Raw genomic sequence first — 13,332 nt, 5'->3', positions numbered from 1 at the left:
CCACACCCCCTTATTGCTTTGCTCCCTTCCTAGATGCCAGGCTGTTGGATACCATGAGGTCTGCTTTTCTCAGCTACCCTCCTATCCTCCATCTCTGATCCCTCTCTCTAATCCGCCCTAACTAATATTGCTAAGAAATCATACATTAACGAATAAAAATTGCTGCAAGTGAGAACTGAAGATTTGGGTTTAATGTGGGCTTTCTGATTTACTATAGATTCTCAGAGACATTTTTTTCTGACAGAATTCTGTTACAAGGCACAAAGGTGAAACATTAATCTATACAAACTAGGTGTTACAGAATAATTTTACTACTTTGGTATTAAATTTCCCAGCAAATATTTGTTTTCTTTCAAAGGGAATACAGTTTAGGGATGCCATGTAAACAGTTACGTCAGAAAGAAATACTATCCAAATTTGGAATTATCTAACCTCTTGGCCAGAATAAGGCATATTTCATCATCTAGTTGTGAATCATATCACCAAATAATAGGACCACGGAGTCAGACAGCATTTCAAAGCCCAGCTGAACTTTGTGCAGTATATAATATCACCTACCTCTTATGCAGATCCAACAGTCATCTTTTTTGTCGTGTTTTTTCAGTTCTTCTTCAGTTACTTCAATTAACCTGCCTTTTAATCCCGTTAGGTCCTTTCCACTTTTGGTCAGTCGAATCCAATCCATAAGACTCCTGCCCTGTTTGAGAGGTACCTGAAAAAGGAAAAATCCACTGTGGCTTCTTCGAGTTAGCTGCTCTCCCGTCCTCTCCTGCTGCTCGTCTTCGGGCTACTTCAGTACTCTTACTCCCACTCAGAAAGACAAGAAAACTCAAATCTAACAATTCTACAGATCTTCCTACACCTTTCGGAGGTTGTCAAAATCATTTTTGCTGTATGAGAATGATAAATAAAACATTATATAAAATAGCTGAGCTATGAGGTAGAGCTTAGAAATTCTGTCACACAAATCTTCATCATCATGGTATCACAGTATAACAAGAATAGTAGTGAACCTAGTGTCAGAAACAAGTTTTGGTCCCAGCTCTGTCACTAATAGGTTCTGGTTGCTGATCAATTTAGACCAAAATTTCTCTGCCTTAAAAATCAAAAGAGATTTGACAGAAGAAAACATAAACAATTGGGTAAAGTTGATTTTCTGGATGGTCAATATTACACAGAACATTAGAAGTTATTAGGCAGCAATTGGTTTTCTAAGTATCCACTGAGACACAATGGTCATCAAATAATAGAAAATAAGAAAACTGTAACTCTCTAAGGAAGAGGTTGGCAAAGTGGCCTGTGCCTGTTTCTGTAGAGGCCTCGAGTTAAGAACTGCTTTCACACGTGGTGGTGGTGGCGGCGGTGGCGGCGGTGGTGACGAGACGGGATCCTTACACAGTCCTCAAAGTCTCGCATATGTATTATCCGGCCCTTTGCAGAAATGTTTGCCTACCCTTGCCCAGAGGATTTAATAACAGGAGGTTTGGTTTTTTTATGTCTTTTTTTTAAAAAAAATACATTTTTCAAGGATTTTAGATGAGAGGTATTGTTAGTATTCTAACCAGTTAAGACAACTTAGTGGAAACTTTTTAAGATACCCTATGGGAAAGGGCTTCTGTGTAAACTTGTGTAAGCAGTTTGTAACACAGTACCAGGGGAATGTTTAGTGTAAAAGCAGGCACATTCCACAGACTGAATGTGTATGTCCCCCCCCAAATTCCTGTGTTGGAATCCTAAGCCCCCGTGTGATGGTGTGAGAAGTCCTAGGTGATTAGAAGCCTTCTCTGAGCCCAACTCCTTCACGGTCGTAACCCACTGGTATGGCACTTAGGCAGTTATCACTTTCCACAGAAAGTCTGTGCGGCCTATTAGACTCAACTCCTCAAAAACAGAGACCACGTCTCCAGCATATGGTAGGTTCTCAATAAATATTCATTTACTAGTGTTAGTAGAAATAATAACAGCTACCACATATTGAGTGCATACTCTGCCAGGCACTGTGCTAAGGGCTTTATATAACAACCCCACAACAATCCATGAGATCTGAACAAAAGCCTAAGCACAAGTAACATTTAGTGAATGCTTACCATATACCAAGACTGTGCTAAGAAAAACACTATCTCATTTAATCCTATGAACAACCCCATAAAATGCATACTGTTATTCCCATGGACACTGAGGAAACTCAGACTCAAAGAGGTTAAGCGGTGTGGTTGGGAAAGGAATCTGGGTCTTTTTCACTCCAAAGTCTGTGATTTTAACAATCATGATAAACCACCTCCTCAATTACATTCTATTTTCTCAATCTCTACCCATTTCATACAATCCTGGCTCAGCTTCAACCTGTTCAAAATTAGCTTGTTTCACAAAGGGAAAAAAAAAATTAAATCATCTTAGCTTCCCTTTGAATTGCACAATAATCTTACTTTGTTCTCTTTTTGGACCCAAAGATTCACCTTTGCCATCACCACCTATGAACCTTTTGTCTTTGACTCTAAATAGATGCTGAGAACATGAGTGGGAGTTTTAATGGAGAAGGGCAGCAACTTATATTCTAATTCATAAATTCTTTCTCTGGAAAGGCTATACTATTCAGCCAAGTATTTAGCTTAAGAAGAGAAACAGGTCAAATATCAAGGAGGAGGAAACACACGATTAGATGGCTGGATGATATATGGAGCAAGAAATGAAATGTCACAGCCAGACTCACATCACATCAAGCCTACAGGCTCCAGGGCAACATTTCTTAACCAGTTTCCTTTGCTGTGAAATGGAGATAACAAACGCACCCACTTCATAGGATCACTGTAAAGACCAAACAAGTTAACACATACAAAGCAATCAGAACATACATGGCCATCAGTAAGCACTGAATAAATCTCAGGTAAATGATTATTATAGTTGCGGTCACAGATTTCTAAAAAGCTAAAGAAAACTACAGATGCCTGAACCCATATTGCTGATCTAGAGTCAAATTCCAGGTCTAAGTGCAGAAAAAAAAGAGTCAGTGAAGGTCCCAAATGATGCTAAGACCCAAGAGTCCAGAAACGAAAAAGGAATGGCCCAAGTAGGCAGAAGTCTCAAAAACAAAACATAAAGATGTGGTTATAGAATGAGGAACTAACAACAGGAGCAAGCATATACATGTTGCAATGAACACAGGAGACAATTTTATTAAATTTTGCAAATGTAAAATACATTTGTATTCCACCTGTTGCTAACAGTAACTATGCTAACAAAAACTTATAGTATTATATTAGCTTCAAAGTCAGCAAGTGCTATCAGTAGAAGAGGCAGTGATGAAACAATGACGCACCAGAGGAAGAAAGAAAGGCGGTATGACCTGGAGAAGTGTCCGTAAACCTAACCGGAGGTTTGCAGACATTTATTCTCGCTTCTCCAGACTCCCCTATCTCCCAGAGTCCCCACCCTTGGTGGGATGGTCGCGGTTCACTGTCGCCAATGCCCAACCTTTCCCTTCTGCTAGGGAACCCACATCACTCACAACTCCTTCAGCAAGTGAAGAACAAAAGAGCGGAGAGGGGGACAGGTTGAGGGAAGGAAGCTAATACTGAGTACCTACAACACAGCAAGCACAGTGCCTGGCCCTACCACAGACAGCTGAATCTAATGAGCGGGAAAAGACTTGGCAGAAGGAAACTGACAGGGATGAAGGGATGGGAGAGAAAAGGGGCTAGCAGGTGAGAGGGAGATTAGGAGAGTTAGAGGACTGGAGACGGCAGAGAGCACAGCAAGGGCAGGAGGGAACGAGGGTTAGAGAGGGGGCAGAGGGTGGAAGAGGGGGCGGTAGCGAGAACACCAGACGCCGGCAGGAGGCGAGCGCTGGGCGACACCGACGGTATCACCCTCTTACCTTGCTACGCCCCCCGGCGACGACGCGCTGCTGTGAGCTGGGGGCGGGGAAAGACTGGGAAGGGACGTTTAGCATCCTGGACCCCTGGCCCGGGCCCTGCCCGGGCTCCACCGCTGGACGGGATCGCTCGGCTCGACCCCTTTCGAGTAACACCTCCCGCTCCGGCTCCGAGGCCGGGCAGAGGCCAAGCCCCCGACCCACTTCCGGGGTCGCCCGGGGTGAGGCACGCCATGACGCAGCACGTCCAGGCCGCGGGGGGCGGAGCCAACGGGCCTGGCGAAGCGCGGGCTCGGGTGGAACCAGGGGGAAGTACGCATGCTCCGTTAGTCCCGCACCATGAACTTCAGCACCGCCAGGAGGTGACAGCTATTCCGTGGGAAGAATAAACAGAGTGAAGCTGTTCCTTAGCTTTGGTGCTGACCGAATCTGAGAACAAATTCTTGTAGAGTCCTTTTAACCTGGAACACAAGCGTCTGTCCATTGTTAAGCGCTAACATAACACTACTTAAAGTATGGAATAAAATAAACTATCAAAGCATTTTGATTTCTCTGAAACTCTCTCCACTAAGACACCAAGCTGTATAGGAAAATGAACCTTTAAGAGCCAAGGTGCCAAATGCAAACAGACACTCCTGTGGGGTGAAGAGAAAACTTTATCTTTAAAAACCGTCGCTAATGACTGACGAATGAGTCAAAGATGTTGGTAAATTCTCCTTCAGTTCCATTCGCCCACTCACAAATTCTTTCTCCTCATCTAACTCCCTGACTTCCCTGAAAGATACAGGGAATTGTGTACTGACGTATCCCGCCCCCAATCGTAATGTTGAACGTTTAAGAGTCAGATAAGTTTAGTTTGGATGCCATCCCTGAAATTAATAAATGAGCAGCCTTATGCAAGTTTCTTTAGTGTCTCAAAGCCTCATTTTCCCCATCTGCATAATGGGTTTAGGTTTTAGTAAGAATTAAATGAGTTGTCATACGTAAATTACATAGTACAGTGCCTGGTTAATAGTAAGCACTCATTAAATGGCTCTTCAAACTATTCCAACATATTGAGAGAAGCACAAACACTGTGCAGATGAACATCAGTCCCTAATGCTCAAGGTCCAGATTGGTGACCTGGTGGGGTTTTCACACATCCCTCGGGGAACACACACATCCTGAGAGTAGAATCCAGTGAAGGGAGAAAGTTTTCAGGGGAAGAAATATACTTTTAAATAACTCTCACCATCCCTTCCATTACTAACTTTTCCTGACTCTGAAACACGGTTTGAACTTGCTCTATTTCAATTGCCTTGTCCTTAAAGTGCCTGTAAATCAACATTTGTAATATTTTTCCAATTAGAAGGCAAATATATGTAGAAGGCAAATATGTGTGAATATATGTAGACATTCAAGTAAAAGGCATTTCTTACCTAGATAACCATCTCTTGCCTTCACCTCTGCCCATCATCATTCTGGAATATTATAGGAACATTTTTATTTGCAATTGAAATGTGTATTGTGAAAAGACTGTATCTGCTAAAAGAATTTCATTACCATAGTTTACTATGTTACCTCTACCTTGCAAAGTGCTCCTGTTTTCCCTCTCATTAAAAAAATTTTTCTATGTCTACCTTAAATATGCTAATCACTGAAAATTTCTTACTTCGCTCCCCCTGAGAAAATTTTTACATGAGCATATCAGGAGCAGCGAACCAGAGCAAAGGAAGGCGATGTTGCTGGAGAACGTTTCATATCTGCTAAATTTCTGGGCTCCCCTTAGACAGAAATGGAAAAACACTACCAAATTCTGGCCTTTTGGCTCCCCTTTCTTTAGACTCCATGTAAGTCGTGTCCATTTAAACATTTTATTTTAATTCTGGGGACCCCTCGATGTAGTGTTGTAAGTATTGAACCCCCACACTGTTTTACTACTGGATTTAAGGACAGCGAAGGAGGATTAAAGTGAGAATTACAGACTCATCATTCACTAAAAATCCCTAAAATTTAATGGCCCTAACATTGATTCCCACTCTCAATTATAGACAATGATCTAAAGTGTTTTTCATGATCTGCTAGCAAATACATAATAATAATGTGTGATTGGTAACATAAGGCAATTTTCTTCATTATCTAATAAGGCAATACTCATGTGTAACTACAACATCTAATGAGGATCAATAGGAAATAAATGTTACAAGATTCAGTCTTGAAAATTAAGTACTGTCATTCTTTGCAAAGTTATGACTAAATATTTGCAAAATTATAACTAATGATAAGTTTGTAATTTGATGAGGAGATCAAAATTCAATACAATCAAGGCATTTGTAAATGGCACCTATTTTTAAATTCCAACATTGAACTATAGTGTAGGGACAAATAAAGGCCAAACTATCATAATAATTACAAAAGATTTCATTTTATTAATAATTTATATACAAATAAATTAGTTTAAAAGGATTATGATACATTTGTACACAAATTTAAATCCTATAAGTTTTTAATATCATCTAAGGTAACTAGTCACATTAATTTTCACAGATCAGCTCCTCAATTTCATCTTCACTATCAGAATCTTCATAAAATGAAATTGTGGCTTGAATTGGAAAATTTTTCAGAAGAGCTTCTGCTTCTTGATATAAGTAATCATAACACTTTGACTTTGGCCAAAATAGTCTGAAAGAGGCAGACAACATAATATGCTTTATTTTTTTCACATTCAGAATCCTTATACTCATGAAATGTTCAAATTTCAAGAGCTCCATATATTTAACAATTGATTTACGCATTTAGATACAGCCTTAAGAGAGAGAGTTTAAAAATGCTACTACCACAGTTTTCATGGAGTCTACTTGCCAAAGTATCAATAACTGGTAGACTATTTTAAATCTTTACCCAAGCTGTAAAGTAGATCAAATTCACACTAAACTTATGTCTTGTGTGGACATAAGATCACATTTGGCTTACTTCGGGCATTATGGATATATTTATTCTTAGAAAATGCAGAAGAAAGTTTGTCTTCCAATTTCCTAATCCTTTTGGGGAAAAAATGAGTCCCACCACAACATTAAAAATTTTAACAATACCAACTTTATAAAGATGACAATATTTTATGCACCTTACACAAAGGCAGCAATCACCTTGATTAGAATTCACAGATTTAGCTCTTAATTATGATGTAACCAAGGTAAGTTTAGAAAAGTACAAAAAGCGGTATTTTTAAAAGTTTGTCTATGCACTCACAGCTTGAGGTAGAGAAAGGCTACCTCTGATCCCAACTTTGATCCCATCCGCCTCCTCTTTCCCTGTCCAACTAAATTTGGGAACACCATATGGACATATCGAAAATGATACCGGTTTTACACAAACAATTTGCATGTAAACATGATTACCTCAGACTTTCAAATTTCTGACAAATATTAATCTGGCCATCTGGTCTCCTATTATTTTTCATCCAAAGAAAAGAAAAGAGCAGGGATAAGGCTGAATCACCAACTACAGTGTGGTCATTTTAGTGTAAATAGCCCCATGTACCCATGTAATAGAGTGATTCTAACAAAGACAAGCTACATTATGTTCGGTATATTCCATTTTAAAAGGCAAAAAAAAAGCAATGTATTTTATGTTTTTAGCAAAATGGTAAAAAAATTATAATTTTGGTGCCTAAATAAGTAACCATCAGTAATTCATTCAATATTTTAGTGATCTCTTGTGCCAAACATAATTAATAATTCAAAGGTAAAGAAATCATGTTCCCTACCCTCAAGAAGTTGACAATTGAATAAAAAGAACCAGAAACACACAGTACTACTCAAAATAGAAATGAATAAAAATAAAACAAGAGAAGTACAAATATAGCGCTACAGTAACTCAGAAAAGAAAGGAATTGTTTATATAGGAAATTAATTATTTTTTAATGTGTAACTGGAACTGCCAAACCCAAAGAACGTTGTTCAGTTCTATCACACCCAGCCCAGAATTTCTCCCTGACCATTTCCTTCCATGGACTCCACACTTTCCTGAAATGCCCCCTGTTCTGAGTGATTCTTCTCGGTCTCCTTTGTGGACTTCCCTATCTCTTATACAAGTGAGATGTTGGCCTTCCCCCATGGTTTTATCAACAGTGATCATCTCTCCCCTCTGATACCCCAGGAAGACCCGACCCACTTCCATGAATTGCCCCACTGTTCATTTACCAAAAGCTGCCAAGTCTGTATTTCTACTTAATATCTTGACGCTGGGCCTCTGATCTATATATGCAGCTCTCTAATGGACATCTCTACTTGGATGCCTGACAGGCACATTAAACACCATAAATGGAAAATTGCACTCATTATCTTGTTGTTTTAGCACTAATTTCCATTCTGTTAGTACAACATTCACCTGGTCATCAGCCACAAACTTCGGAGCCATTCTGGGTTTTTTTTTTTTACCTCTTCTTCATCTACCATATCCAATACATCATAAGCCTAATCCATTTTGCCATCTAAGTATTCCTCAAATTCACCGGTCTCACCCCCACTACCAGTATCTTAGAATGGCTCTTTATCATTCTTGCCTGAACAATGGTAACAACTTCCAATTTCACTTTCAGTGTTCCAACTGAGCCTATATACTATTTCCTTAGTGATTTTTCTCAAACATAAATCTGATCACACCACTCTTCTGGTTAAAATCCTTTAAGTAACCGCCAATACCACCTACAGAATAAAGTCCATGGGTTCCCAGCTTCACATACAGGATCAGGACAAAACTCTGTACCAGGGTGTACAAGACCTGGCCTCTGGCTTCCCTGCTGGAATGACCACAACTTCGCACACCCAAATTCCAGTTCCTTAATGCTCCCAGAAGGAGCCATGCTGCTCCATGACAGGCTATCTCTTTTCCCTATGCTATTTCTTCTGCCCCCACCTCTCCCACCTACCGTCCATCTGGCTAACTTCAAGACTCAGCCAGGTAACCACAACCTATGATACACACCTCCCTGACTCTTCCCCATTCCCTCTGGCAGAGTTAGGTACTTCATGCCCTGTAGGTACTTGTAAAACTGACCAAGCAAAATTCTATTTCAACACCTGTCATGGGCTGTGATTATTTTTTTCCTGTGTCCTTCCTCAGTGCTAGCACACTGCAGGAAATGAATCAACATGTATTGACTACTATGTGCTATTTATAAACACATATGCATTTTACAAATATCATATAGCTCTTTAACAGCTCTCAGAAGGAGGCACACTGCAAAATTAACCTTTCACCTGAATATTAGCTACAAAGAATCCTACAGAAAAGCAGATTTCCTGTGGCTAGGAAGAGTAAACTAGCTCCTCGTTGTTAGGTCAAATAACTTTCGATCCCTTTTTACGATCCTTAGCAATCTTTGGGATTTTCATCACATTTCCATTTTCTCTTACATGTCAAGGTGGATTTGTTTGATTTGTTGTAAAACTACAACTGTGAACACCATCTTCCTTCTGGTTTGCAAGAGGATAAGAATATACACGCTCTGCCTGGCGTGAAGTCAATTTCCTTCGGACCATTTGGCATTAAATAAAAATTTAAAAACCTGTTTCGCAGGTACAAGACGTAACGGTTTCACTTTTACTAAGCCCTCCACCTTCCCTCTTTATAACATATTCTTTAAGTGTTTACGGAGTATGCACCAATTAACAGTTCCTTTAGGTGACAGCCTGAGCTCCTATAGTTTTCAATTCGATGACTAAAGGACCTCCGGGACAGGAAGGATAAAGTCACCTTGAAGATAGATTTTTCCAAGAGAGAAAAACCGCAGGACTAGCCGCTGAGCTGGGCTGTGTGATACCCCCGGCTCTTCCCAGGGCTGGAGGAGCAGGAGACCTTCGGTGAGGCCTGTCACTCACCTGACTGGGTGCCTGTATCGGAAAAGCTTTCCTGAGGCTTCTGGCATTCCGGGGCTACCTGGCATCTGGGGGCGTAAGGAGATGAATCGCAGTTATCACTCACCTTCCAGAAACTGGAAACGCGCGCGACCCAGCGTCCCTCGAGCCCGCAGGGAATACGACCCCTGGGCTCTCAGCAGCCTCGCTCTCGGTCCGATCCGTATGTCCCAGCTGCTCTGGAGGACACACTTGCCGCATGAGCACCGACAGGGCCACCGGCAGGCGCGATCTTAAGCGAGGGGCAGGCCGGGCGCGCGTCTCCCTCGGGCCCGACGTCCCCAGCCCCGTCGGGCATCTGCGCCCTCGGCGCTCGGCCAGCCCCGCGCGGCTCACTCACCGCCTCGGCGGCGTGGTGCGGCGCCTCCTCCTCCTCCTCCTCGGCTCGGGCGTCAACCCACGGTCTCCAGAAGCCTGCGGATCTGCGGGGTGGGGAACACAAGGCGCGCAGGGGAGACGTGAGCGCGGACCCGCGAGCACGCCGGCAGCCGAGCGGGGCCCGGGAGCTGTGGGGGCGAAGAGCGGCGGGGAGGAGCCGGGGAGGTGCGGGCGGGAGGGCTGCGGGGGGCGCGCGGGGCGGGGCCGGGGCGCTGTACCCGGAGGCCGCCGGGTCCGCGGGCAGCAGGCGGCGGCGGCGCGCGCCCTCGCTGGCTCCGAGTCCCCAGCGCTCGGCGGTCTCCATGGCGCGGCGGGCCCGGCGAAGGCGCTGCCCGCTCACCGCAGGCCTGGCCCGTTCCACCCACCGGCCGGAGACCCGAGCTTATATAGCCCCCGCGGCCTGCTGCGGATTTAGAGGGTCGCTCCCTCTCCGCCCCTCTCGGCCCTGCGAGCCGCGTAAACAAAAAGGCTGCGCGTGAAGGCGCACCGGGCTGAATCCCGGGTGTGAACGCGTGTAACTCCCAAATGGCTCGCGGACCAGTTTTGTCGAGCGAGTGTTAATCGCTCTTCGACACATGGCTGCGGGGAAAAACAACATTCGCCCGAGCAGCCAATTTCCAAGTGAAGAGCTAGGAGGGGATAAAATCAAGCGATTCTACACGTTTTGTGTATTTCTGCAAAAAGGCCAAGTGGCAGTAATTGCTTGACTCGCCCAAGTCTCACGGTATTTTGGCCTTTGGCAAATACAACTGATTCTGCATCCCATATTCTAAAAGCTGGGATGCAGAGTAAATTAAAAGGAATGGCCTTAATTCCTCTTTCTGTCACAAGATGGGTGAATGAATGGACTCCTTATGAAAGGAATATCGGGTTTTGTTTTGTTTTGTTTTTTGATGTATTGGCAGTCTAGGTTCATACATCTGCCGATTATTATTTGAAAATAAAAAAAATTCATAAGAGGTGAATTGTAAAAGACAACGCTCCGGCCAAGATGCCAGAGACTGAAGTCATGTGATTTGGGAATATAGTTCTATATTATCTTCTCATATCTTTGTAAATTTCCGCAACACCTACTCAGTGCTCCCAGAAGGTGAGTCTTGAGTTTCATCATACAGTTCTGTCACTACGTGGCATTTTGTCACTCACTGATAATTAGAAAATTTTCTTGTGAGGGCAGAGTATGTGTAGAATGATAATGACATCTTGAAAAGTTATATGTGACAAGTTAGTCAACCTCTGTGCCCGTTTCTCTTATTTAAGTTACCCCTCACTTACTACAGAGGTCCATTAAACTTGACAAAAAGTGTTGTGTTTCAAAGGAAAGATGATGTATACAGTCATAATTTTTTTCAAAATGTTTTAAATAATAGAGCTGAACTTCCTCTGAAAAGTTGCAAACCTTGCCTGTAAACTATAGTGTCTCTGCTATTCATCCAAGTCCTGCAGAGGAAAATAATCCATCTAATTGATACCTGAGGGCCTATAATGGTCTACCTGACAGGAAGGTGAGATATGGTTTGCTTCAGGTAATGAAATCGGTAACAATAGGTACCTAATGCATGTCTCAATGCCTAGGATTATTGTTAGACTAAATAAAATAAAACTTAGAGAATGCTTGCTACAGTGCCTAACATGTAGTAAGCTCTCAACACATTTTAAACTATTTAAAAAATATAAGCCTTAACAGATGTTAAGCTACCTGATGAAATAGGTTATCATTTCAGTTCCATAAACTGAAGTGTTTTGAAGTGTCTGTAACAGGCCCTGTGCTGTGCTTGCCAGATGTAGTGGTGAATAAGATATTCCCCTGCCCTCAGGAGGATTACAGTCATTGCTATCTATGGCTGTCACAAAGGAAGGGTTTTTAAAAAGTGCCATATTCAGTAACAAAAGAACATTTTAAGCAGAGAAGTGGCGCAAGGGAGGGAATTGATAACTCTGTTTGGGACAACCAGGAAAGCCTTCTTAGAGTAAATGAAACCTAAATTGGAATCTCTAGAAGGATCAGTCAAGAAAAAGCATAGTCTGTGTGGCTGTGGTGCGGGAGTGGAAGGAGAAGAAGGAATCCTTCTAGGTGTTAGGGGTTGCTGGATTGGAGATGTGGCTGAGGAGATAGAAAGTGCTTGGACTGTTAAGAGCCTGATACGCCATGACGAAGCATTTTGGCTTTTTCTGTAAGCACTGGTGAAAGATTCTAAGCAGGAGAGTAGAATGGTCCAAGTCTGCGTCTTATAAAAATCACTGTCACAGCCATCTGGAAGACAGATTTAGGGAAGGCTGACAGTGGAAACAAGGAGATCATTTACAAAGTCACTGCAATAGTTCCGGCAACAGACAGTGAGAAGCTGTACACTAAGGATGGAAATGAAAGAATATATTTTAGGGATACTTAGGAAATAGAATCTACAGAAGTGCCTGAATCATAAATGAGACATGAGAGTGGAGTCTAGATGTGCTCCCAGGTTTCTAGACTGGTTAAGTGGGTGGATGGTGATGGCTCAAACAAAAACAAAGAAAATAGGGAATATAGGAGGGAGAGCAGATGAGATGCTTTTATGTTGTTTGATTCTGTTAATAGTGTGCAGGGAAAAAATAATGACTTTGATTTTGGATCTTGAATTGGTAAGGTTGGGCTGTGCTATATGGCAATAACAGATAACTTCAAAATCTCACTGGTTTAAAATCATAGAGATTTATTTTTCACTCAAGCTGTAAGTCCATTTTTGGTTGGTGGGAGATCTGTTCCACATCATCCTCACATAAGGATACAAGTGATGGAGCCTCTTTCCTCTGCAATGCTGCCATTTGTCATAGCAGGAAGAAGGGAAGAAAATTATGTGTATGCCAGTTTTCAAAGGTTTCTGCCTAGAAGTAACACACATCACCTTCAATACATTTCATTGGGCAAAACAAGTCATATAGCGCACCTAAATTCAAAGGAGTGGTGAAGTACAATTCCACCATGTGTCTAGAAAGAGAAGAAACAGAAATAAACAGCATATAAGAGTACCACGGTCTGCCCTTCTGGCTACCGAATATTCAGTTAAATTTCCTTTTTGCGTGTAAAATACAGTCACTCCAAAGAAAGGAATGCAGAAGAGATCTAATAGATTTTATAGGGCTTAGTAACGAGTAGGTAGAGAAGATATCCAGGGGACAGCCAGAGATGTGAGATCTGGACTGCAG

The 13,332-nt window shown here is 42.3% G+C and overlaps 2 protein-coding genes across 5 annotated transcripts in view; both read right to left on the bottom strand.

The window, feature by feature from the left end:
- Positions 1 to 10,284, bottom strand: part of CYB5R4 (cytochrome b5 reductase 4) — an 89,922-nt gene extending 79,638 nt beyond the window's left edge. Inside the window, exons 1-2 of one of the 4 annotated variants that reach the window (XM_070633545.1) lie at positions 9,836 to 10,284; positions 559 to 712 (exon numbers count right to left, since the gene is read on the bottom strand). In XM_070633545.1, the coding sequence (XP_070489646.1) occupies positions 559 to 685 (127 nt within the window). In that variant the 5' untranslated portion in view covers positions 686 to 712; positions 9,836 to 10,284. Of the gene's footprint in view, positions 1 to 558; positions 713 to 2,710; positions 4,106 to 9,835 lie in introns of those variants that run through there. The other 3 variants (XM_070633546.1, XM_008513906.2, XM_008513907.2) reach the window with 3 other exon arrangements.
- RIPPLY2 (ripply transcriptional repressor 2) lies at positions 6,256 to 10,653 on the bottom strand. Its single transcript, XM_070633548.1, has 4 exons — positions 10,365 to 10,653; positions 10,109 to 10,190; positions 9,733 to 9,797; positions 6,256 to 6,532 (listed from the first exon to the last, which is right to left on the bottom strand). Exons 1-4 carry the CDS (start codon positions 10,448 to 10,450, stop codon positions 6,385 to 6,387), a joined length of 381 nt encoding a protein of 126 aa, XP_070489649.1. The 5' UTR covers positions 10,451 to 10,653; the 3' UTR covers positions 6,256 to 6,384.
- Between the last annotated feature and the right edge of the window lie 2,679 nt (positions 10,654 to 13,332).

This window comes from Equus przewalskii, chromosome 9, assembly GCF_037783145.1.
Source record: "Equus przewalskii isolate Varuska chromosome 9, EquPr2, whole genome shotgun sequence".
NCBI classification, from domain to species: domain Eukaryota; kingdom Metazoa; phylum Chordata; class Mammalia; order Perissodactyla; family Equidae; genus Equus; species Equus przewalskii.
Note: the sequence above shows the minus strand (reverse complement) of the source record. Positions and strands in the feature narration are given on the sequence as shown.

What these genes read in the sequence shown, in the direction of transcription:
- RIPPLY2 (XM_070633548.1), bottom strand. Translation starts at nt 10,450, where the DNA reads ATGGAGACCGCCGAGCGCTGGGGACTCGGAGCCAGCGAGGGCGCGCGC. An exon ending in GCGGACCCGGCGGCCTCCGG is followed by an intron (nt 10,191 to 10,364) that starts GTACAGCGCCCC and finishes CCCACCCCGCAG; the next exon opens with ATCCGCAGGCTTCTGGAGAC. An exon ending in CGCACCACGCCGCCGAGGCG is followed by an intron (nt 9,798 to 10,108) that starts GTGAGTGAGCCG and finishes TTACGCCCCCAG; the next exon opens with ATGCCAGGTAGCCCCGGAAT.